The sequence below is a fragment of the Nicotiana attenuata genome, chromosome 1, assembly GCF_001879085.1.
Source record: "Nicotiana attenuata strain UT chromosome 1, NIATTr2, whole genome shotgun sequence".
NCBI classification, from domain to species: Eukaryota; Viridiplantae; Streptophyta; class Magnoliopsida; order Solanales; family Solanaceae; genus Nicotiana; species Nicotiana attenuata.
This window is the reverse complement of record NC_031989.1, coordinates 66,091,402-66,116,559: the sequence shown is the minus strand read 5'-3', so window position 1 is coordinate 66,116,559 and position 25,158 is coordinate 66,091,402. Positions and strand designations below refer to the sequence as shown.

The following is a 25,158-nucleotide window of genomic DNA, read 5'->3' as shown; positions in this document are numbered from 1 at the left end:
ATTTTTTTCAAAGAAAATGCCATATTAATTACAATTATGCAAACTAAACACACAAAAATATATTCTTAAAAGTTAAGAGTTGGAACGAGTTTACCGAATTGCCGAACAACTTCTTGAAAATTGAAAATCGTTGAAGACTTGAAGACTTGAATACTTCAATTCACCAACTTCACAATTTTTCACGAAATTGCAATAATAAAATAAGCAATTATAGAAGAGAAATTAGATATAGATTGAGAGAGATTGAGATAGATTGATGAATTGGTGAGTAAAAATGAAAGAATGAGGGGGTATTTATAGTTGAGAATTGGGGAAAAGTGTAATTATATAAAGTTTGGGGTTAAAATAAAGTTTGGGGGCCAAATGGCTATTTTTTAAAATTCCAAACGGTTGAAAATTAAAGGCCAACGGCTAGATTTTAAAATCTGACCGTTGGCTATTTTTTAAAAAAAAAAATTTTTTTTTTTAAAAAATTAGCCGTTGGAGCCCGTTAGGACCGCTAGGCCCGGTTGAACCGGCCCAGGACCGCCTGCCGGTCCCGGGCTTAGCGGTCCCGGTCTCGTGGGCTACACGAGCAAGACCGGCCCGTCACGGGCTTATTACCCATTAAGGGACCGGCCCACCAGGACCGGCCCGCCGGGACCGTTTAGCCCGTTAGGACCGCGGGCCCGGTCCGGTCCCGGTCCAAGACCGGCCCACTTACAGCCTTACTTCTAAATGGGAAATTTCAACTGATGCACAAGATGGAAGGGGAGCCTTGGCGTAACTTGTAAAGGGCTTTTCTTTAGTTTGGATGAAATGGATCATGTCTGTAAAATACTGTATTGAGTAATAAAAGATCTTTGCTTCAAACGTTGAATGTAAGTGGACAAGTGAGGCATGCTCAGTTGGTAAAGTACCTCCATCCACGACCATTAGGTCCTGGGTTCGAGTCACACTTGAAAAGTGTAGAAACACTATAGATCCTCCTAATTTGGGAGGGATTTAAAAAAAAAAAAATGTCAGTGGACTACTGGCTAAGAAAAAGTACACACAAGGGATATGCCTTCTTATCTCATATCTTAAGTAGAGAGATTTGTTCCAATTTTGTGGAATGAGATATTTTACCAACTTGTTCCATCCTGACCCGCTCTTTCGCGACCCCTATTACCAAGCATCGGATCTTTATTTTTAAGGTTTCAAAGACTAGACCCCAATGCCAGAGTATGGAAGATGCATACTACACAAAGACTACCATCCTATTCAATGAAAATCTAGTCAACAAATCACAATAATTACAGTGTAGTATGAACTCAGGGCAGATGTAGATCATAACTTATGGGTTCATCTGAACCTATAGCTTTGGCTCGGACCATGTATATGTGTTTAAAAAATTCACTAAATAAATACAAATAATGGATGTCGAACCCAGTAAATCAAATGGAATGTGGTAGAATCCGAAACTTGAACCATAATGGTCAAATCCACCTCTGTATGAACTAATAAAGCGAACATTTCTTTTTTCCCTTTATTTTTTTTCCATTGATACACTAGTCAAATTGGAATGTTGATAAATGATAATGCATATGTATAAAAATGGTATATCATTTACAAAAACATATCATAAAGCATCTTAGTTACATTTTGTTGGGCTACTTACAAGACAGTTGTAAATACATGTTAGTAAAAGAGGCTACTTCATAATAATGTTCTACTTCTGTAGACTCAAAAAACTGGAATTTCCTTATATTGGTTAAGTGTTGCTTTCACTATGCACTTATCTGAGCTGAAATGTAGGACTCAACTTCAGTATCTTCTTAGCCAAATTGCGAATATCTTCTCGTGAAGATTCAGTAGATATTCGTACAAGTTCATCCAATGCTCCACACAACACGAAATCTCTAGCATTACCCTCTGCCATAGCCATTAGGAAAAAGTCATTATTTGAGTTTAGAGCAATAGGGAAGAACCTGTAGGTTACTAAAAATGACTTCAAAGGGAAATAAAGAAATCATCAACGAGTGAATGAGTAGCATATGTGAAATAGTTAACAGTAGAAGTGTTTGCTGAAATTCAAATATACAAAACAAAACTATTACTTGACCATAGTAGTTTCTAATACAGGAAGGGGAGCCTTGGAGCAACGATCAAGTTATCTCTATATAGGTCACGGGTTCAAGCCGTGGAATCAGCCACTGATGCTTGCATTAGGGTAGGCTACCTACATCACACCCCCTTGGGGTGCGGCCCTTCCTCGGATCCTGCGTGAACGCAGGATGCTTTGTGCACACTTTTTTTAAGTAGTTTCTAATACAACTTCTAGGAAGAAAGAAGTATGAGAATTGGTACATTAGAACTTTAAAGTATATTATGCCACTGAACTCTTGTATGAGGTGGATAAACCGCAAGTAAGCAAGAAGTTTTTGCTACTCGATAATTTGATGCTAATTCCAGAAAAGGAATAAAAGGAGGAAATAAAGAGGAAAAAGAAGCCAATAGCTCTCAATGATTATTGCATTACTACCAGACATGCATGATGACCAAGTTTAATCCATCAACTGCATATTGCTGCAGCTGTGTGACCAAGTCAGAAAAAATGGAAACTAATGCAGTTTTTTCTTGTTTGAGAGGATTCAGACCTAGGCAAATGCATATGTTATGCTCAGGAACAATACAGGAAGCATAAACATAGGTTACCCAACACTTAAAGTTACCATTAGCCGTAGTCACGTTAAGATTAACTATCAACGACAACAACCACGCCTCAGTCCCAAATAAGTTGGGGTCGGGATATGAATCCTCACTTTTTTCTTTTTAAGCTCAACTCATACAGATGGCAAAAAAGGATTTTCAAGGATATGCATGGGGAAATTGATTAATAACTACAGAATCCTTAATAATATTAGTTATATGTTCAACAGAGTTACAAAAACACTCTGTTTTACCTTTCTGTCTTCTTCTCATTTCAATTTGAATGTATCTAGAAACTTGCAAAATGTAATCTTTACTTTTTTAGTACTATAAATAACTTCATATATGGCTTTTTTGAGGCAGAGAGCATTATATCCCCAGACAAGCACTTGCCGAGGAACAAAGGTATACCACTAGGCCAGAAGGTTTAGCTGTTTTCAGCTATCTTAAAAACTATATATACATCTCCATATTACTCTATAGGTTATCCTGAATCATCATCTATAACAAGAAAAAAGTTTGGACAAGTAAAGCTAACCATTTTGTGCCAAATGGCAAAGAGCAAGTTCAATGTGGCGCTTAGTCGAAGAAGAAGCACTGTTAGAGTTGGTTATCAACCATCTTAAAACACCATCTTCCATAAGAGTAGAACGGCCTTTCCTATGTCCTGGAAATGTAATACAAGTCAAGAGCATGCTAACAGGAAAAACAGTCATTACATCCATGTCTGAAGCTTGCAAACCTTGAATTGTTCCTCGTGATTCACACTTTGCAAAGTTAGCCAATCCTCTGGCAACCTGAGCAATGACGTCAATGTTTCCAGATCTAGCCATTTCTAACAATGCTTTGACAGCTCCATCTTCTCTCAATGTAACATGTAACTTTTCTGTCATGAAATAGATCCTTGTCAATGTTCAGAGGTATAACATAGATGAACAAATCATCCAGCCTCAGAGGATCAAGAAAACAGAATGTTGCTTTTAAATACAAAAGAAGTTGAGGAAGATAATGCATTGCGAACAACTTGCACTAGTCATTCCACCAATGCACATGAAAGTAGAACGCTTGGTGAACATAGTGCAAATCAATTCGCCACCTTTTGTGCAGGAGTGACTACACATACTACAGTATAACTTACCGTTTCCACACAAATTTGCAATTGCTCCTGCAACCATTCGAAGAGTTTGGGGGTCATCAGTTCTGACAGCTGTATTGGCTAAAAGTCGAGCACCTCCTTTACTTGATATTAATCCTTGATTCGTTTCTGAACAGGTTAAAATTTGAAAATTTTCAGTAGAAAGCAAGTAAAATTGTAACCATCAGCCCTTTACAACAGATTCATGTGAAACGAGAAAGAGCTTTCAGAGGGTTAAAGCATCAAACTGACTGGATAATAGTCAAATGTGTTTTTCTCCAGAACATCATAGTGAGCTTAGATCAAACATGCAATTATATTCTGATGTTTACACCTTTAATCTGGAAAATAATAGACAGATTGATGCACATGATTACTGTCACTTGAACGTTCTAATATATATGGTTTAAGGGAAATTCTTGTGGTTTTTGAAAGTTGAAGCAGGGGAAGTAAACAAAGGAGTGTTTATATCCAGAATCGTTTTGCACCTGGCAGCCTCCTCCTTTGTTTGTTTTTATTGTTAGCTTTCTGTTTTTCTTATTCCACCTTTTCAACTGTCCTTGTCCTATAAATAGACCAGACAAAGCTCCTGGGCCCAATTAACTGGTTCTACTGGATTGCGTCTAAATCCTTCTTCCTATGGCCAGCACAAAGAAGAATATCCTAACTTACCTCATCGACATTTTAAAAAGAGACGAAAACATGGTTAAGAAGGTTCCAGTGAATGAAAAAATCCACACCAAGGAAATTCTTAGAACAGATGAGAATATAATGAAGAAAAGACTCAAAAGTACCATTCATTGCCAAATTGGCAATAGCTCCAGAAGCCACTCTGAGTATAGTTGTATTTTGCGATGATTGCAGCAGCAGGAGAAGTGCATCTAAACCACCTTCCTGCACAATCTTTTCCTGATTGCCGTCTGAAATAAGAGAAAAGGACTTAGGTTTTGCCTCTGCGCATTATATGTTGATCTCTTTTTCATAAATCGAAATGACAATAACTTGTTCATGCCAGTCTTGTGGAGTTCAATCAGATTATGGACCTGGTAGAGCACGTAGTGATACAATGGTGGGCTTAAAAATCTCTTCTTCACCTCTCTTCCTCTCAATTCTGATTGATTAGCCAATTTACATTATATAACATTAAGCACCAAAATCTACGTAATAACCAAAATAAAAGCCTAATGACGTTCACCTCAAATGCCAATATTTATTGATATGTTTAAAGGTTTAGGAAAGATATTTTGCAAGTTTGCAATTTATGCCCTAACTCTAGTTTCATGGCTTTTTGTGAAGTCGCAAGAGGTAATTCAGAGTATGTGCCCAGCCAAAGTACCACCCTTTTCAGTTACCATTCCAATAAAGATTTATATCAAGCTACTCTGTTTGATGCTATCGACCGACACACCATAGTTTTGACACTTGAATACAACTCAACAGTTAGTTTTACGGACCTTCAGCTGCAAGATTGGCTACCACTTTCACAGCATGAATTTGGACATCCAAATCGGCTGATGACAACAAAGAGATAATCTTCTGGACACCAACTGAATAGCAAAGTCATTAAACCTAGTTAAATTAAAGACTCCAAAAGATAAGTCGAAAGTGACATGATTATGCTATTATAAAACAAGACTGAGATCTGACTTCAGAATTTAGTTTTTTTTACCTTCTTCAATTATCTTTGTCATGGTGTTCTGATGGGCAAAAATTCTCTCCCTTGATTCAGTTGATCTGTGCATATTGAATGATCCACTGGTTGTATATTGCTTCATATAAGATTTCTTCTCCTGTAAATATCAGATGTTAACTCTAACCAAGGTTTATGATTGACAAGGAGCTCCCATGGTAACACTTACCTCAAAGCCATCTTCACTCTCAGGCACAAGCTTCTTCATATTAAACAGCTCATTTTCAACAGCTTTCCTTTGCTTTTCCTCAATTAGAAGTGTTTGTCGCACTTCATGAAGTTCGTCATGCAATGCTTTCTAAGGGATCATGTTAAGGAAGCAAAGATTATTATAAGTACATTTTCCACTTACAGAATTATGTTTTTGTTTATGCAATAGAATGCAAATTATTTCCTTTTCTTGCTGTTTGCTTTTTCACTTTTTTTTGTTTTGCAGGAGGGTTGAGAGGGAAGGCGGGCATTGTAATATAATTTAAGCGAATTAAACATTAATCAGAACCTTGAGGGGACAATGTTAGAGTTCTTAACATACCTTTTCTGATAGTAGAACCTGATATTCTGTTTTTAATGTCTGAAGTTCCTCCACAGTTGGTTCATACAGCTGATGCATGTCTTCTAATCTGGATCTAAGTGCATCGATCTCTTTTTCCCTCTGAATCTACAATCAGGAAAAGCAATATGAATCCTCACTGACCATGTTCCCGATATTAATTAATCTCAAGCAAACATTATCTAAAATTGAAATAAAAATGAAAAGTACTAGAAGTTCTCTATAAACATTTATTGAGCTTCACCTTCGCTGAGGTTTCATGATCCGTAAATTGTTCTTCAATTGCATGTAGTTGTTCCTTCACATTCTCAACATGAGAATGCTCATCTTTTAACTGTTGTTCCAATTGTGCGATTTTCTCCTCATACATCAGAGTAGTGTCTGCAAGTTCCTTCTGATATATAGATGTTTGCTTTTGATGATGCTTTTTAAGGAGAGGAAAAAAAAACAGAATTAGTTTCTTTTCAATAGCAACCTAGGACATATAGAAACTAAAACAGACTCTTAATTAGTTTCAGCATGATGACAAAAGAAAATTAATAGTAGATTAACTTCATTGCACACGCTAATTATAGGCTTTTACAACTTCATTAGATGTAAGTTGATTTTTGGCTAAGAAAAAACTGTTAAATCAAACAAAGTAAGAGCTATGGATTCAGAAACAAAATTGCAAGTTGATGTCTTATAAAGCAAAAAGAGCATTCCACTTTAAATGGTCAACCTGCATTAATTCCTCAACGCCTGTTAATTGCTCCTTCATCAGTTCTAATTGTTGTTGAGCACTTTCAGAGCGAGCATGCTCATCTTGTAATTGCTTCATCAGATCAGCTATCGTCTTCTCATATGATTGAGTATTCTCAGCAAGTAGTTTCTGATATGATGAATTTTTTAGCTGTTGTTTCTACTAACAGCAAAGCAACAAGATTAGTGCCTCAAGCGACCCAACGAGAAGAAGATGTCCAGTTTATGGCAGAAAACTGGATACAAAACTACCAAATAAGCACAAAATCTGAACCGTGAAGCAAAAGTTTCAAATCCCCAGATTGCCAACTACTTACAGAACATCATATCAAGTAATAATTTCAATTTCTACAAGCACATTTCAATAGGAGTTCAGCAAGTACGTGAAATAGTTTGAAGTCGACCTTAATAATATAATCTATAACATGACAGATTTTTAATTTCCACTTGTTTATTCAATAAGAGTTCAGAGAAAATACTCGAGAAGTTTGAAGGGCTTAATATTCGTTGTAAAATAAATAAATGAATAAAAATATAAACAAGATGTGAGGAAAAATAAAAGAGAAAGTGAGACTTTGAAAACGAAAGAAAACTAATTTCTTTTTTATGAGAAAACAAGGTCCTTATAGCTGACTTATTTTCTAGTTACTTTCTACAATGTAAGCAATAGATTGTTTCTTTTGATAAGGAATGTAAACAATACATTTATCCAATGTGGAACACTAATAAATACACTACTATGTCGGTACAGATGTAACTTAATTACTAAGTCTAACTATCTAAGTCTAACAGAGCAAATAGGTAAAGGAGAATATACAACAACAACAACAACATACCCAGTATAATCCCACAAGTGGGGTCTGGGGAGGGTAATGTGTACGCAAACCTTACCCTACCTGGGGAGGTAGAGAGGCTGTTTCCGATAGACCCTCGGCTCAAGACGATAAGGTGAGGGAGACAAAAGACGATAAGGTAAAGGAGAATATATGAAAGGAAAAAAAATAGCTCTGTATAACTTTAATTGGAAATATGTTAAAAGAACATAATTGGTCAACCACATACCTTGCTCTGCTTTAAACTCATTTCTAGGCGCGCAACCTCATCCTGCAACAAATTATTATGATTTTTCTCTCTGTTGAAGTCTTTCAGTACGTTTTCCAACTCCACTTTTAAACAGCCATTCTCCTTCTCCAAAAGCTGAAATTGTATAAGGCATAGCTAAGGAGCTTTAGTATACTGGTTTGAGAAAGTTCAAAGTTTGCAGGGATTGGGACTAAATGCTCATTGTTAGTAAGACATTTGAAAAAAGAAGTCAGTCTGCCAAACATACCTTGCTATTATTTAAATCTGATTCTAGCTTCACAATCTCATTTTTCATTGAATTGCTCTGTTTCTTCTGGTGATTTAACTCCTCCAACAAATTTTCAACATCAGATACCAAGCGACTGTTTTCTTTCTCTAGAAACTGCAGAGATACAATATATGCAGGGAAATAGAAAGCATGGAAGTAAATAATATCAGTTCACTAACCTTCAGAATGAGAAGAAATATGAAAGGGAGAAGATGGCATAAGGATTCCTTGTTTAACAAGCTCAACCTCAGAGAAAGCAGATGTATAGAAATCCAATCTCAAAAACAAAACAAAAGAGGTCAAAAGAATTACCTCGGACCTGGCAACTATACTTCTCTCTGCTTCAGTAAATGATTTTTGACACTCTCTGAGTTTTTTCTCCATAGCCATTTGGTCATTTGCCCTAAACTTTTGCTGCCTATCAACCTCCACAGTGAGTTGCTCCACTTGAGTCTCTAGCTTACGGCATAAGTTCTCGTAATCAAATTCTTCTCTCAACTTTACAGAGTTAACTATTTTCATAGCCTGTATAAAACGAAGAATGTTAGCTCATATGGCAAGAAAAATTTGAAGTGTCAACTTCACAACAACATATCAGGTATAGTATATCAGCAGAAGCGCAAACTTTTTGGGTCATAAATTGGCAGAAATGCAGTCTGTCATGTCATGATTAGCAAGGAATATAAAAAGCAGCCAATGATATTTTTTGGCAGGAAAAGCTAATAGAAAGGCTCTCTGTAGATCAGTCATATTTTGCTTTCAAGTGTGTAACTTCTTATAAGAAGGCTCTCTATAGATCAGTTCAATGATGTGAATAATATAAGTATATTTCACTTCGTATGCAAAAGATAGATTACACCTAAAATATATACACAAAGGAAGACACATAAGTCAAGAGTGTATCCCTAAGATCACGCCTCTTTACCTACAATCTTTGACTATATCAGAGATACAATCTAATATTGAAATACTCTCTGGCAAGATCTTAACACTCCCCCTCAAGCTGGAGCATACATATCATATGTTCCAAGCTTGCTGCAAATGTATTCAATCCGAGCTCCTCTAAGGGACTTAGTAAGAACATCTGCCAATTGGTCATTTGAACCGAAAAAGCTGGTGGCAATGCATCCAGATTCGATCTTCTGCCTAATAAAATGACAATCCACCTCTATATGTTTCGTTCTTTCATGAAAAACTGGGTTAGAGGCGATATGAAGACAGCCTGATTGTCACATATAAGCTTCATCTGTTTGAACTCAACACATTTTAACTCTTGGAGGAGCTATTTCAACCAAATAAGCTCGCATGTCGCAAGAGCCATAGCTCGATATTCTGCTTCTGCACTAGATCTGCCAACAACATCTTGCTTTTTATTTTTCCAAGAGATTAGATTTCCTCCAATCATGACACAGTACCCAGAAGTAGAGCGTCTATCTGACGGAGAACCTGCCCAATCAGCATCAGAATATCCAACAATGTCAGTGTGACTTTTGTCTTCATATAACAGTCCTTTTCCTGGAGCTCTTTTGATATATCTTAGGATGCGAATGAATAACTGCATCCCAATGATCTTTACACGGAGCTTGGAGGTATTGACTAACCACACTTACTGCAAATGAAATATTTGGTCGCGTGATAGTGAGATAATTTAGTTTACCGACCAGTCTTCGATATCTGCCAGGATCTTCAAATGGCTCCCCCTATCCAGGGACGAGTTTGACATTTGGGTCCATAGGAGTGTCAACAGGTTTGCAGTTTAATGGAATATTTAAGATTTTGTGGATAAGTATGCTCGTCAGAAAAATACCCACCAAAAGTAATGAAAAGCAGTAAAGTGGGACTTGAAACAAAATACCTTCAGCTAGGGAAAAGCTTATCAAAAGCTAAAGCTTTCTTACCCACTCACGTGACCCACCAAACCAAGACTCACCCAATCACTCTCAAGTTTTTAATTTTCTCTTTCAACCCCAATTTTAATTCTCTTTCCCCAACCAAAAGGTTACTGCCTCATACTCTCTCTTTCACAGTCTCAAATCTCAATCCCTTTAACTCTTCAATAATGGCTGTAATCTTCTCAGATCTCCACACTGAATCTGGTCTCTAGTCCGTTAACGACCATCTTTCCGGAAAAACTTATATTTCCGGAGATCAATTGAAAAAGGACGATATTAAGGTTTATGGGGCAGTTCTGGAGCAACCCACTTCAGATCTTTACCCCAGTGCTGGCCAATGGTACCAATCTGTTTCTGCAAAACTTGCCTCAAGTTTTCCTGGGAAAGCTGTGGGTGTGAGAATTGGAAGCCAAGATGATGATATTGATCTCTTTGGAGAAGAGACAGAGGAGGGGGAAAAAAGGCAGCAGAAGCAAGGGAGGCTACTAAGGCATCTACCAAGAAGAAACAGAGTGGAAAGTCATCCATTCCATTGGACATTAAGCCTTGGGATGATGAAACTGACATGAAGAAACTGGTTGGTCATTGAAAGTTGACTACAATGTCTATGAGAAATGGATGAAAAAGGTGGTGGTTACAGATCTGGAGAATATGAGCCTACTAGGTGATTCGACTCAAAGAGTAACAAGATCCGAGAACTTCGCCGGAAAAGGCAAAATTTTCCGAGAAGGATGACTGATTTCACCGGAACTCTTCTCTGGTTACTGGAGCCGGAACAAATGATCGATCCTCACGGACCTGGAATGAAAATTAGAGATGGCCGGAAAAAGCCGAGTGAATAGCGGCTGCCGGAAAAAGCTGCCGGAGTAGAAAAGGCGAGTTAATGGAGGCTCTGATACCATGTGAATGATGTAAGTGTATTTCACTACGTATGCAAAAGATAGATTACACCTAAAATATATACACAAAATAAGACACATAAGTCAAGAGTGTATCCCTAAAATCACGCCTCTTTACCTACAATCTTTGACTATATCAGACATACAATCTAACATACAATCTAATATTGAAATACTCTCTGACAAGATCTTAACAAATGATAAGTAGAATAAGGATATGCTGCATACTACATTGGCTGAACGCACAGGCAAACTACTTCTTTCTCTGACATATGCCGAATGTTATACTCCCCTCCGTTTCAATTTAGATGACACACTTTCCTTGTTAGTCCGTTCCAAAAAGAATGACACATTTCTACAATTGAAAATAATTCAACTTTAAACTCTTCATTTTACCCATTTTACCCTTAATGAGAAGCTTTTATAACCACACAAATGTCATGGCCCAACAAAGCCTTTACCCCTTAAGCTTTTAAGACCACAAGTTTCAAAAGTCATTCTTTTTTTTTTCTTAAACTCCGTGCCGAGTCAAACTACCTCATCTAAATTAAAACGGAGGGAGTAGATAAAAAAGAGCATAGGCATTCAAAACAGATACTAGAATCAAGTTGGTTGAAAGACCAAATGGTTAACACTCCTTCAATATGAGAGATACTTGTAGTAAAAACATGAGTCTCTGCAGAACCAGATTAAAGATAAGATGACAGATTGTGCAAGTATAGTTCAGTAGGAAAACTGAAGACAGTTGAGAGGCTAAAGGACTATAAAAAAATTGTCAAACGTAATAAAAGAGCACCAATCTCACCCGTTGTCCAAACATTATTGTGCTTGTGGTCTCTGCATAATGTCGGGAAGATGGTCCAATAGTTACAATAAGTGAAGTTCGTGCAGAACCTGTTTCATTAGCTTATATTATTTTCAAATAAGCAAATACCAATAAAGCCAAGAATTGCATTCACGTAATACAATCTTACAGCCTAGGTTGTCAAACACAAATTAGATACAACCATAGAAACCGTCACAATCTGGCATGATGCGCAATGCGTAATGTATACAAGTGTACAGTCAATACTCCATCCAGTAATGAAAAATTCAATAGTCAAGTCATAATTAGACATGCGTCTAGAGAAATAGATAGATCGAGTGATATTATAGCTTTCAGGAAAGGAATAACAGAAGTTAATCACAGTTATCTGCAATAGCTACCAAAATCTTTCCCATACAACATGCAATCTGATATCTGGAATCAACTTAGACGTGAAAAAATTCATTCTTACACATATGAAAGCCACATAGCTATTCATTTTACTGAGCATTAGCTTGAATCAATTCAATTGTTATCTTCTTTACCACTTCACAAGGAACATACATTTCTTTATCAGAAAAGAAGGAGCATTCGTTGATGTGAACTTATATGTTAATTGAAGATCAATGAGGGACAGGTAGTAGTAGATGTAGGTTTTTTTTAGTAATGACTATCTCCCACCAGTACAAATACTAGGTAACTATACCCACCAAGGCTTATGCAGATAGTAAGAAATTAACTAGCGTTTTTTTCTCTCTGATGGGAATTGAACTCTGGTTCTCATGGTGGATGTAGGGTAAAATTATTTGACGTCATATAAAGCAGGAATTTATTTGGGAGGCCAAGTAATAGATTTTTGAATAGAGTGTTCAGACCAAAATCCTTGGGACAGGATACTACTTACTAATATGTATCCACATGTAGCAAAATACATAGTAAAATTTTAAAACATATTTATAGTAGTGAAGAACTAGAATAACTAACTCCATGGACTGAGGACAAGTAGTTCAAGTAAAAAAGATTCAAACATTACAGTGAACGAACAGGGCATAAGAGCACACTTACATACAAACAATCAAACATACAGTGAAAGAACAGGGCACAAGATTACACTTACTTGCAAGTAACCTCTATATGACCATGGACAATATTTTGAGATCTAAAAGAGCTAAAATAAGTGAGAGAAAACTTTAAATAACCTCCAAATGAATCACGAAGAAGCCGTGTTAGTTTAGAGTCTCTTGTAGGTATATGAGGACTGTTCTCAGCCAGGGCATTTATACATTTTCCCAAAGAAGTAAGAGAGAGATTAATAAACTTAGCCTCTTCCAACAAGCGACCTTCACTCCCTGCAACACAGTGAAAGAATCAAAGACTATGTTTATTACTCTGGAGAATGAACCAAATAAAAGTAAGAGATATATGAACATGTATTGCAGGCTTCCACTTCTTCAAGTTTCAATCACCACATTACCACAACGTCGCTACCTCCCAGAAACAGCTTATGTGTGAAGATTTCAAATAAGAAATCAAAATGAACTTGTAAGTTTGAATATAAGAATAACAAACCAGATTTGTCTATTCGCTCTGATCCTGCAAGATCAACTATTAGCAGCTTGCTTTTACGAACAACAGGTATCTGATTTGCATGTCTATCAGTTTTGCTGTCTTTCTCTCCAAAAGAAGAGTCGGTTTCTTCATCAATTTTTACAGATTTACGGATGTTAACCTGTAAAAGAAGGATAAGAACAAATTCATAGAAAAGTTACCAGTCTTGTAATAAGATTTATCTTTTTAAATGTTATGATTCAGAAAAGTAAGTCAAACACTGTAGAGAAAATGGACTTTGGCATAACTCAACCTCAAAAGCTAGCTCATAAGGAGAGGATTGTGCACGATATATAAGAAAACAATAGCTCATTCCCTCGCCAATGTGGGACAATCTAACACCTTCCGGCACAGCCCAGGACTGGACTGGAGCATGGAAAAAATTATATGGGAGTCCAACATTATGCAACCAAGAATAACATTGCGTCTGAGTCTAATACTGTGTAAAGAAAATGACAATGAGCCTAACTCAAACCAAAAGCTAGCTCATGAAGTGAATATTGCCCAAAAACAATAAGGAGACAACAATGCTTTCATTCACCAACGTGGGACACTCTCACACCCTCCGACAAACCTAGGACTAGACGTCTGGAGTGTGAATAAAATTACATAGGAGTCGAACATTGCATGAACCAAGTATAGGAATGGATCTCGCTCTGATTCCATGTAAAGAAAATGGACATTGAGCTAGCTCAACCCACAAAAGCTAGGGCACGAGATGCGAATTGCCCAAGACCATAAGGAGACAACAGTCTATTCCCTCATTAATGTGGGACACTCTAACACACGTTGTAGAGAAAAAATTAGCACCATGAGACCTAGTGGCAATAGTTGCAAAGGAGACTAAATCGATCAACTTAATGGTATGATACGAACAAGTCCGGAAACTAAGGTGAAAATAATTTGTGGACTACATTAAAATTTAGATATCTGATAAGAAGCCGGGATAGACAGGCTTCAGAAATTGATGGAGCAATTTTTCTTTTCTAGAGCTAATGCCCCCATCGGAATTTGGTGGTGTCTCCTTGGTGAAAGATGTACTGAAATTATCCTCCATATTCTTTCCGCGAAACCTTCTATATTTAGTATTCTTAATTTTTAAGATCTTAAATGCATGAGTCGGAACAGGAAAAATGGTCAAAATAAAGTTATGTATCTTCATTCCTCAACTTCTTGCAATGAGAGAATAGCAGAGAAGAGTTAATACATACTATAAGAATTGCATGGCTACGTGATGATTCGGTGTTTAACTTAGTATTTGCTGCAAGACGGTTGGCTTCTCCAATTTGCAGTAGTTGCAAGAAGTGGTCAAGATCCTGAATCTTGACCACTGTAGCACCAGGGACAGATACTTCTCCAGTCTTAGCATCTTCGACAATTGGGATGTTTATCTTTTCAGGAGCAAGCAAATCTTGGATAGACTCCATGTACAACTGGTGCATTAATTACAATGTCAGTTACTAGCCGTGAAACTCGTAGATATAAAGGACTCCATAACAACTAACAAATAAATGTTAGACCATTCGGAAGAAAAATATTTGGACAAATTTACAGCACTTTTGGTTTAAACGTTTTCCTGATAAATTTAAGGATGTGTTAAAGAATTAAAAGAATAAGTAGATGGAAATGTACTAGGTGGCATTAAGGTACAGCAGTACTAAAAAGCTGCTTTGATGTGCTTCTTTTTCTAATTGAAAAGTCTGACCATGTGACAGTAATTACCGTCTCAAAAGGCTCTTAATCTCCACAAGAACATAGAAGTTACAGTGACCATTCAATCAAATATTGAACCTCGAAAGCTAGCATTTGTCATCACTCATCAAGCTTCCCAGTTGAGAAGCATTGACATGTCCAACAACCAGAATGATGTCTTATACTCTTTAATTCCCAAAAGATCTTAGCATTGAACATGCCTCATTAATATATCTCAAAACGTATTTTCTCGTTGAAGAATATTTTCAAGATAATGCTATCACATTTAATATTTAACCGATTCAGGAGAATAAGAACACTTTCTACAGGCATTAAGTTGTTAACGGCATTCACCTATTGTCCACTTCTCTTACATATTTCCGTTTTCTGGATTAGATGCAATGACTAAATTAATGACAGTATAACCACCTTTCTCTAGAGTTGGGCAGTAGTAAGAAAAATCTTACCACTAACAAGGAAATCGAGGATATCAAGAAGCCAATAGAAGCATCTGATGCTGGCTATCACTAATATCAACAGTGTTGAATATATGAGATTAACAGTTAAAACTTCAAGATACTCAACAAACTTAATACCAAATGAACAACCGTTTTCCTGTCCGAGTTTTAAATTTTCTAAATGCAAATGCAAACTGCTCGACAAACCTGCAAATAGCATTAAAATCCAAATTCTTGGATTTTGCTTAGTCTTTGCTATCAGTGTGCATGGATTCAGTAATTTGCATGTCTGTAGCTTCATAAGTTTAAATGCAGTGCTCTACTACATAAGATATAAACTAGGATACCTATACAAACAGATTTCATCATGTTAATCGATATAAATACCTGCACATAGGACATCTCCACACTGTCAGATGCGGGGGTTGTATTGACAATAATATCCTCCAAAGCTCTAACCATGATGCCACGCTCCGAGACATCATCTTTACCCAATCTACCAAGTGTATAAGTCTTGCCAGTACCTGTTTGACCATAAGCCATAACTGTCCCATTATACCCATTCAACACGCTCTGCAAAAATCAATCAAATTATGTTTACGCAGAATAAACAAGAAATAAAAATAGTTACACACAAAATCCAACCACGGTTTTGTTTCCTACAATATAAATCAAGAAAAAAAGGGAAGAAATCCATAGTTGTATAGCATAATAAAAGTTCTGTAGGTTTTTATCCAAATAGAGAGCGACGTAAACCCTACTAGTAGCTTTTATATTTGTAAGACAAAATAGTTTCACTGAACATTGGGATCACGAAATATCCATATCTTTCACCAACTCCAGAAGACAACGTTAGTCTTAGATACACCTTTAATTGATCAGTCTAGCTTGTATTTAGTATGACATGAACTTTAACAGCCAACAAGAATGCACATCAATCACGTCAAGTAACTTGAAATACAGTCTATGTAAGTAATGACCAGTGATTAAATATATATTAAAAAAAGTAGCAATAGCATTTCTCACAGAGTAGGAACGTGTGCTGATGTTGGTCTTTGGGAAGGGATGGTGTCTCATGGAAAGGCAGAGAAAGCATGCAGTTTGTCTTAATCTAACCGCTTCCTGGAAATTCTTTTCTGTTCTTTGGGGCTTTTGGACCCCTCTAGATCTTTTTCACAGTTCGAAGGGAGAAGGAATCTCAAAAAGGTCTGACAGGATTGCGACTTGGCAGGTTTCAACAATAACTCAAGTTCTCCTACGCCTATTTAGCTAATGGGGCAGTTGGTAGCGGAAACTCACGGCTCCGGTTAAAAGTTGGAATTTATTGCAACAGATCATATCCAATCATGGTGAAGCTCAATGCCCTGATCATTGAATACAAGAGCTAACTATGTCTTCCCAAGTCATCACTACTTACTAGTAATCATCCGAAAATAAATATTCCAATAAAAACCTATCATAAACATAACCAAAAGCTACTGGCTTTTCATAACTGAATTACTAACAAGAAGTTTCATGGACATTTAATCCAAACAAATACATGAAAACTTGCTAATTTCAATGATAGCACACTACAGACTACACTTTTCAACCCATTGTAGCTGCCACCATACCACTAACCTCAACTACAGGCTTTGCAACCGTCTCATAAACGCGCTTTTGCGATGCGCTTTCAGCAAAAACTTCATCAAACTTGTAAAACTCAGAATTCCAATTGTTCTTTCTCAGCTTTAACTTCTTGAGCTGCATGATTAAGGAAGTCGTTTGATCAATTTAGTAAGTTATAACGAATTCAAAGACAGGGAAAAAGACAAATAGACACGCAAATTCGCAGTAGAGATTAATCACCTCAGGCTGCACTTCAACGCAATCCGCAAAATCAGCATCTGAAAGAAGATCCTCGGCATTTCTTGGTCGAACTCTGACGGCTACTCTAACTCTTCCAGGTTCTAGGAAATTTTGGTTGTAATTGCTCAGTATGTTGCATGATTTTTGACAAATGAACAAATTTAATGATGGCATAAGGCAATATACACATGTACAAACCGGTCCACAGCACATAATATCTGACAATTGCATACTTACCACAATCCCTAACAAAGACTTAATGTGATTATCATTGCATATAACAACTCTAAATAGAAATGGCGTATGGTATAAAAGCGGGTTGTGTAGTAAATAATCATAGGTAATATGGGTGTTCACTGCTCATTGATTGTTTCGTGCAGAAGGTGATTTTGCTTATGCACATTACTTGAGCCTGTAGACCATTCCATTGTTTTCCAACCAATCAATTCATGAAAATTCCTTTATTGTTGTCACGTCAATTGGGGCATGGGGGGAAGCTTAGAAGCAGAAGATAAGCAAATCTAGATTGTCTGCAGGAACAAGGACTAGATTGTGTAATGATGATACTAAAAAAGAATACGTGCCTAAAATGTATGTCCAATATCCACGCCAAGAAATTAAGAGCATAAATCCAGTAGCCCAAACAAGATGTCCAAATAAGAACATCCATGCCCAAACCGATAAACTATTCATACCAAAAGGATTATATCCAAGAGGGCATTGCCGTGACCTCAACCGGTCGTGGACGTGAGGAGGCTTCAACCAAATCAGCCCTTCTTATGAAGTGGCTATGGAAATTACAAAAAGAAAAAGTCATGCAGCTACACAAGAATATTACCGAGCAAAGTGCGGCCCAAATATTGGAATGCGTACTCAACAAAAATGATTCTTCTTTTGATAATCTCATAGAAGCCAAGAACTTTACCAAAAAACTGACTTTCTCCTATCCACTTTCCACTTGCAAAATTCTACATTAAATAGTCTGACACATTATTCTCTTTTCTTTATGGCTCAAACATGAAGGGCTCTATTGGTCAACCGTCACTCAACCCTCATGTGCATTTGGGAGATGAGGCCATATCCTAATAGGGGTTTGACAAATAAAAATACTTTTTTCCTGGAATTGCAATTTTCTCTAGCATCCGGTTCTACTGTTAAATGGGCAATAGTATAATGGACCTCAATATAAAGGCATAAATATAGAGTATTCGTATATTTGATCTCAGTAGTTTGAGATTGAGGTGCAGTTTATTGATTGATTGCTAACTTTGTCAGCACCTTTACTTGCACCAATAACATGAGCCAAATAATGAGGGGTAAAACGACTAGCGCATCACGACTGATTTAAAGGGTCTCCACATTACAAAATTTTCCAACATTTGTTAACCAAAGTTACACATCATTCACCCTACTCTTACCTCAAAAACTCCAAATCTTACTTCCAGATAAAACCAAAAAAACTCAAAATTCAACTTAGCTCTTCCTTTTCTATTTTTCTTTTTCACACACACGTGGCAACGATCCCTTTTTTACAACTCAAATGTGATGCAACTGCCACAGCACCAACTTCAAGTCTGAACATTTTTCAAGAGTAGTACTTCCTTTGTCCCTTGTGTGTCACACTTTTCTTTTTAGTATGTCCCAAAAAAGGACACATTTCTACAATAAGAAACAATTTAACTTTAAACTTATCAATTTATCCTTAAGGGAGATATTTATAGCTACACAAATATTTATGACTTGTTTTAGGCAACAACTTTCAAAAGTCTTTTTTTCTTTCTTAAACTCTGTGTCCGGTCAGACATCCTCGCTTAGAATGGAACGGAGGGAGTACAAATCAATCCTCAATAACTAAAAAACTAAACATAAACCAGTACAACAACAATAACAACAACAACAAACCCAGTGAAATTCCACAAGTGGGGTTTGGGGAGGATAGTGTGTACGGACCTTACCCCTACCTCCCGGGTAGAGAGGTTGTTTTCGAAAGACCCTCGGTTTTTTCACAAATACAAACACAAGACCCTCAAGAGGAAAAACACAAACCAGTAAGTGATAAGTATATTAATTTGTACCAATCTCTTGTAAGGATAGAATAGTCTTTACATACCAATGTATAATCTATATATATCTCATGTAAACTTGTATATGATCAACAAGAATCTCAGTTTGTTACATGGTATCAGATTGCTTAGGTTCTTTCTATACGTTCTCCTCTTTTCCAGCTTCATGTCATCATCTTCATCTCAATCCAGTTCTTCAACCTCTAGTGTTATGGCTGCCTCTTCCTCTCTTCCAGTTTCATCCCAATCAGCAATATCTCTCTCCAACATAAAAAATCTTGTTCCCACTATTCTTGATTACACCAACTACATGCTATGGAGAGAACTCTTTTACCCGTATTCAAAGGTCATGGAGTTTACGATTTTATCGATGGGAGTTATCCTTGTCCTTCACCTACTGTTCTTAATGATAATGGCATCTCAACTATAAACCCAGCCTTTCAACAATGGATTCAACTCGACTCTATTGTTCTTCATGGATTCAAGCTACTATTTCACAAGAGATTCTTCAAGCTATTATCAAACCCAATCATACTCTAACCTCTCGTGAAGCTTGGCTTCAAATAGAACGTTTGTTTCGAGATCAAGTTTCCTCTCGCACTCTCCAACTTAAAGTTCAATTTCATAACCTTAAAAAGGGCGATCTCTCCATTAATGAATATGTTCATCGCCTCAAATCTATTGCAGATGCTTTAACCTCTATTGGCAATCCCATTTCTGAGACATATCTTGTCCTTCAAATCCTCTCTGGCCTGCCTGCTGAATATATTTCCGTTAGTACCTCTATCTCCACTCGTGTCCCTCTTCCTTCTTTTGTTGAAACTCGTTCTCTTCTTTTTCTTCACGAGTCTCAATTGGCGAGTATCTCTACTCCTCCTTCAGATCAATCAACCACAGCCTTTGTTGCAAAACAACAATTTTCTACTTCTCATGGTCGAGGTCGTGGTAAAAATTACAATGGAGGTCGTAACTCTAATGGCGGACGAGGTAGAGGCCGTCATAATCATGGATACTCAATGCCTTTTATTGCCATGCCTCATCAATTCAACCCTCGACCTCGTGCTTCCTCTATCTTAGGCCCACCACCGCAACAATTTTCGTCATTCCCTGGCTACTCTTCCATTCAATGTCAACTTTGTTTCCAACCAAATCACTCTGCCCGTGTGTGTCCTCCTCTTTACCAAAAAGCTCTTTTTTCAAACACTCAACCTCCTCCTGCAGCAACATCACATTCTTCATCAAATGATGGTCATTGGTTTGTTGATACCGGTGCTTCGTCACATATACACCCAGTGCTACCAATCTATCCTCAGTTTCTCCGTATAATGGTAATGATCGTGTAATCGTAGGTAATGGCGCTCAACTTACAATCTCATACACGGGTCATGGTAATCATTCTACTCCCTCTTCAAATTTTTCTCTAAAAGATGTTTTAATTGTTCCAAATCTATCCACTAATCTACTTAGTGTTCGAAAATTTATCAAGGACAATAAATGTTCTATTGAATTTGATGATTTTGGTTTTTCTATCAAGGACTTCAAGACGAAGAAAACTCTTCTCAGGTGCAATAGTACTGGACCTCTCTACTCTCTATCATCTTCCTTTGGTGATGGTGCTGCTTCTACTGCTTTTCCTGCAAGTCATGCTTCTCCAACTCTTTGGCATCGCCGTTTAGGACATCCAAGCACTTTAATTTTAGCAAGTTTAGTTCGAGAAAATAAATTACCTTGTACTTCTTCATTGAAGTGTTTAAATTCCTTATGTAATGCTTGTCAACTTGGCAAGCACCATAAATTACCTTTCATGAATTCAAGTTCTTTTACTTCTTTTCCATTTGAATTGATACATAGCGATATTTGGACTTTTCATATCCCCTCATTTACTGGTTTTCGCTATTACATACTCTTTCATGATGATTTCACTAAGTTCTTTTGGGTTTTTCCTATTAAACGCAAAAGTGAAGCTTTCACAATGTTCAGGCAATTTTATGCCTATGTTCTAACTCAATTTTCTTCTAAAATTAAAATACTACAATGTGATGGGGCTGCAGAATATGTTAAACTTGGTGATTTTCGTTCTTTCTTAATGATAATGGCATTTCTCTCCGAATTTCTTGCCCACATATGCACCAACAAAATGGCAAGGCTGAGCGTATGCATCGCACTATTCTTAATATGATAGGCTCTCTTCTTTTCCAAGCATCCCTTCCCTCTCAATTTTAGGTAGAAGCATTCCACACTACTGTTCATCTCCTCAATATTCTACCTTCTTCTGTAATTAATTATAGAACTCCATTAGACCTTCTATTTGGTAAGTCACCTACGTATGATCATTTACACGTTTTTGGTTGTTCTTGTTATCCTAATTTAGGTGACTATTGTCAAAATAAATTAAGTCCTCGTTCCAAACATTGTGTTTTTCTTGGTTATCCATCTAATTACAGAGGTTTTCGGTGTTTTGATCCTTCAAGTAATAAAGTTTTTATTTCACGGCATGTACGATTTGATGAAGATTGTTTTCCTTTTCCCTATCCAACTTCAAAACTTTCTAATTCATCTTCCGTATCTCCCTTCAAATATCCTAACAAAATTGATCTTTATTTGCCTACAAAGTTTCCTGTTTCTACACGGCATTCCACATTAGTGCCTAATATTTCTCAACCATATTCTTCCTTATCCTTATCTTTTAATCTCAATTCAAATCCTATGACCCCTAACCACACCCCAGTTGAAGATTCTTCTCAATCTTTTACTCAATTTCCTAGTAACCAACATCTCCCTTCAACAAGTCAAACTCAAACTCAAACTAATGCATCTACAAAATCTTTATCCTTAGCCAATCAACCATACAATCTTAATTTTACTCAAATTCCAGTTGTTCTACCAACTTCATCGATTCCTCCTATCCATACTACACCTAAAATTTCTGAAAATTTACTACCCTCTCCTATTCAACAACCTGCACCTCCAAGCCCGCAACATTCTCCCAGTACTTCAACTCAACTTATCACCTCTGCTCCAGCTATTAAGATTGATCATATGGTTACTCGCAAGCAAACTGGTTCTCTTAAACCACGGATACTCCCATCCTTAATCTCCCATCTCTTCTCTTCCATCTGAACCATCTTCTTTTACAGAAGCTAATAAATGTCCTCATTGAAGACGTGTGATGACTGAGGAGTACAATGCTCTCATGGCCAATCGCACTAGGGATTTAGTGTCTCCACCATCTAATGCCAATATTATTGGTTGTCGCTGGGTTTTTCGAGTTAAACAAAAATCGGATGGGTCACTTGAGCGTTATAAAGCTCGTGTTGTTGCTCAAGGTTATAATCAACAATATGGACTTGACTATGATCAAACGTTTAGTCTAGTGGTGAAACCAGTCACCATTCGCATTATTTTAGCTCTTGCTGCATCTAAGAGTTGGCCTGTCCATCAATTAGACGTTAAAACGCCTTCTTACATGGCAAACTTAATGAACTGGTATACATGAAGCAGCCTACTGGCTTTGTTCATCCACAATTTAAACATCATGTTTGTCGGTTGAACAAAGCTCTTTATGGCTTAAAACAAGCCCCAAGGGCATGGTTTCAGCGTTTTACTTCATTCCTTCTTCGTAATGGTTTTCGCAATAGCATGTCTGATTGCTCACTTTTTATATATACTTGTCATTCTGAGATTGCTATTCTTCTTCTCTATGTAGATGATATTCTCCTTACTGCATCATCTACTACTTTGCTCAACTCTTTAATCAAGACTCTTAAATCTGAATTTTTAATGAATGATTTGGGCTTAATTAATTTTTTTCTTGGTATCTCAGTCACTCCTCAGAATAATGGTTATTTTCTTTCTCAATCTAAATATATAAAAGATCTCCTTAATCGTGCAAATCTTCTATCTTCTAAGCCTGCTGCCACTCCCATTACTCCTAAATGTTTTCTAAATTCCGATGAGTCTCCTCCCTTCTCAAATTCTACACTTTATAGGAGTCTAGTTGATGATCTTCAATACTTAACATTTACGCGTCCAGATATTGCCTTTGCTGTCAATCAAGTATCTCAGTTTATGCACTCTCCTTTGTTAATTCATTATACTGCAGTTAAACGCATTTTACGTTATTTGCATGGAACTTTAAATCATGCCTGGCGGTTCAATTGATCGCTTGACATGCTACACTGATGCCGATTGAGCTGGTTGCCCTTCGACTAGGCGTTCCACTTCAGCTTACTGTTTATTTCTTGGTGGTAATCTCATATCTTGGTCTTCTAAAAAGCAAAGTGTTGTCTCTCGATCAAGCGCCGAGGCTGAATATAGATCAATTGCTCATGCCGCTGCGGAGATCACTTGGGTGCAATCATTACTACGGGATCTTAATTTACTCATTCTATCTCCCTCCACTATATTTTGTGACAATGTTAGTAGTATTTATTTGGCTCACAGTCCTGTTCATCATGCTCGCACTAAACATATTGAAATTGACATTCATTTTGTTCGAGAAAAGGTCGCTTCTGGTGCCCTACATTCCCAGCCAAGATCAACTTACAGACTTATTGACAAAGTCTCTTCCTTCTCCAAGTTTGATGTTTTTGCGTGACAAGCTCAACGTTCTTTCAGACCCTGTATCGCTTGAGGGGGTGATAAGTATATTAATTTGTACCAATCTCTTGTAAGGATAGAATAGTCTTTACATACCAATGTGTCATCTATATATATCTCATGTAAACTTGTATATGATCAACAAGAATCTCAGTTTGTTACAGTAAGTACCCAAATACAAGAATGTTCATTTTTTCCATAAGAAACAACAAAAACCAATTATAACAAGAAAATTCAAAATTCACTAACACAATGTACCCATTAAACTTTTTTCTAACAAAAAAGGTACCTGGGTCATTGTCTTGAGGAGGAGCTCGAATTCGTGAAGTGGGTGTAACAGAACGTCTTGAATTTATTTTCGAACGCTGCTGCTGCTGCTGCTGATGCTGTTGTTGCTGTCCAGTGGCATTATTAACATTACCATTAACAGCCCCATTATTTCTTCCAGAAGAATTATGCGGAGGTAATCTTTCAGACTTATGTGAAGATGATGGTCTACCTGTAACATTAGAACTCGCCATTTTTTTCAAAGAAAAAACAAAACCCAGAAACCAAAAAATGGAGAAAAGGAATTCAGAGTAAGGAGAAATAGTTCATAAGAAGAAGAAGCTGAAGAGAAATATAGAATATAGAGAGAGGGATTCACGATAGGGAGAATTATAGAGAATTTTATTAGAAGAGGACGGCACGTACAATTTTTGATTGAAAAGTCGGATTTGAAAGCTTTAGATGAAAAAAAAAATTGAGTCTTTTGTTTTTGTTTTTTTCCTTTTCTTGAATTCCCGCGTTGTTTTACTCTCTCTCTCTCTCTTTTTTTTTTTTTGGGTTTCCCTACAGTGTTCGGTAACCGCATTGGAGCCTGACTATATCCGGATTCATACTGCGTAGCAGCCCATTCGGGAGAAGCGCTCCCTACTAAGGATTTGTTCATACCCAGGGCTTGAACCCGAGACCTCTGGTTAAGAGAAGAGCAGTCTCAGGCACTGCACCACATCCTTTGGTGGCCTATCTCTTTGCCTTTTTCATATGGTTTTGTGGGTACCTTAATTAATTAAGTGGAATTAATCTTGCCAAAAGATTTTTTCTATTTTGATATAATGTATAATCTAATATTTAGTTAGGTGAAAATCTTTAAAGTTGATATCAATATTTTGAAA

At 37.0% G+C, this 25,158-nt stretch overlaps 1 protein-coding gene and 1 pseudogene across 2 annotated transcripts; one reads left to right on the top strand and one right to left on the bottom strand.

The window, feature by feature from the left end:
• Positions 1,539 to 24,718, bottom strand: LOC109227947 (kinesin-like protein KIN-UA). Of its 2 annotated transcripts, XM_019393139.1 has the most exons (22): positions 24,291 to 24,716; positions 17,340 to 17,440; positions 17,112 to 17,234; positions 15,879 to 16,064; positions 14,553 to 14,774; positions 13,303 to 13,462; positions 12,933 to 13,082; positions 11,734 to 11,822; positions 8,450 to 8,662; positions 8,117 to 8,251; positions 7,849 to 7,983; positions 6,767 to 6,946; positions 6,290 to 6,469; positions 6,028 to 6,153; positions 5,665 to 5,793; positions 5,475 to 5,595; positions 5,260 to 5,352; positions 4,600 to 4,725; positions 3,809 to 3,934; positions 3,413 to 3,556; positions 3,209 to 3,337; positions 1,539 to 1,893 (listed from the first exon to the last, which is right to left on the bottom strand). In XM_019393139.1, the coding sequence occupies exons 1-22, from the start codon at positions 24,520 to 24,522 to the stop codon at positions 1,757 to 1,759; spliced, it is 3,237 nt and encodes a 1,078-aa protein (XP_019248684.1). In that variant the 5' UTR covers positions 24,523 to 24,716; the 3' UTR covers positions 1,539 to 1,756. The 2 variants fall into 2 exon arrangements, with proteins under 2 accessions (XP_019248684.1, XP_019248690.1); XM_019393145.1 differs by lacking the exons at positions 1,539 to 1,893; positions 3,209 to 3,337; positions 3,413 to 3,556; positions 3,809 to 3,934 and having other exon boundaries at positions 4,638 to 4,725; positions 5,260 to 5,374; positions 24,291 to 24,718.
• LOC109227961 lies at positions 10,142 to 10,991 on the top strand (annotated as a pseudogene).

Coding starts and splice junctions, on each gene's coding strand:
- LOC109227947 (XM_019393139.1), bottom strand. CDS start 24,522: ATGGCGAGTTCTAATGTTACAGGTAGACCATCATCTTCACATAAGTCT. Junction 13,083..13,302: donor AGAGCGAATAGACAAATCTG/GTTTGTTATTCT, acceptor ACTGTGTTGCAG/GGAGTGAAGGTCGCTTGTTG. Junction 5,596..5,664: donor AGAGTGAAGATGGCTTTGAG/GTAAGTGTTACC, acceptor TGATATTTACAG/GAGAAGAAATCTTATATGAA.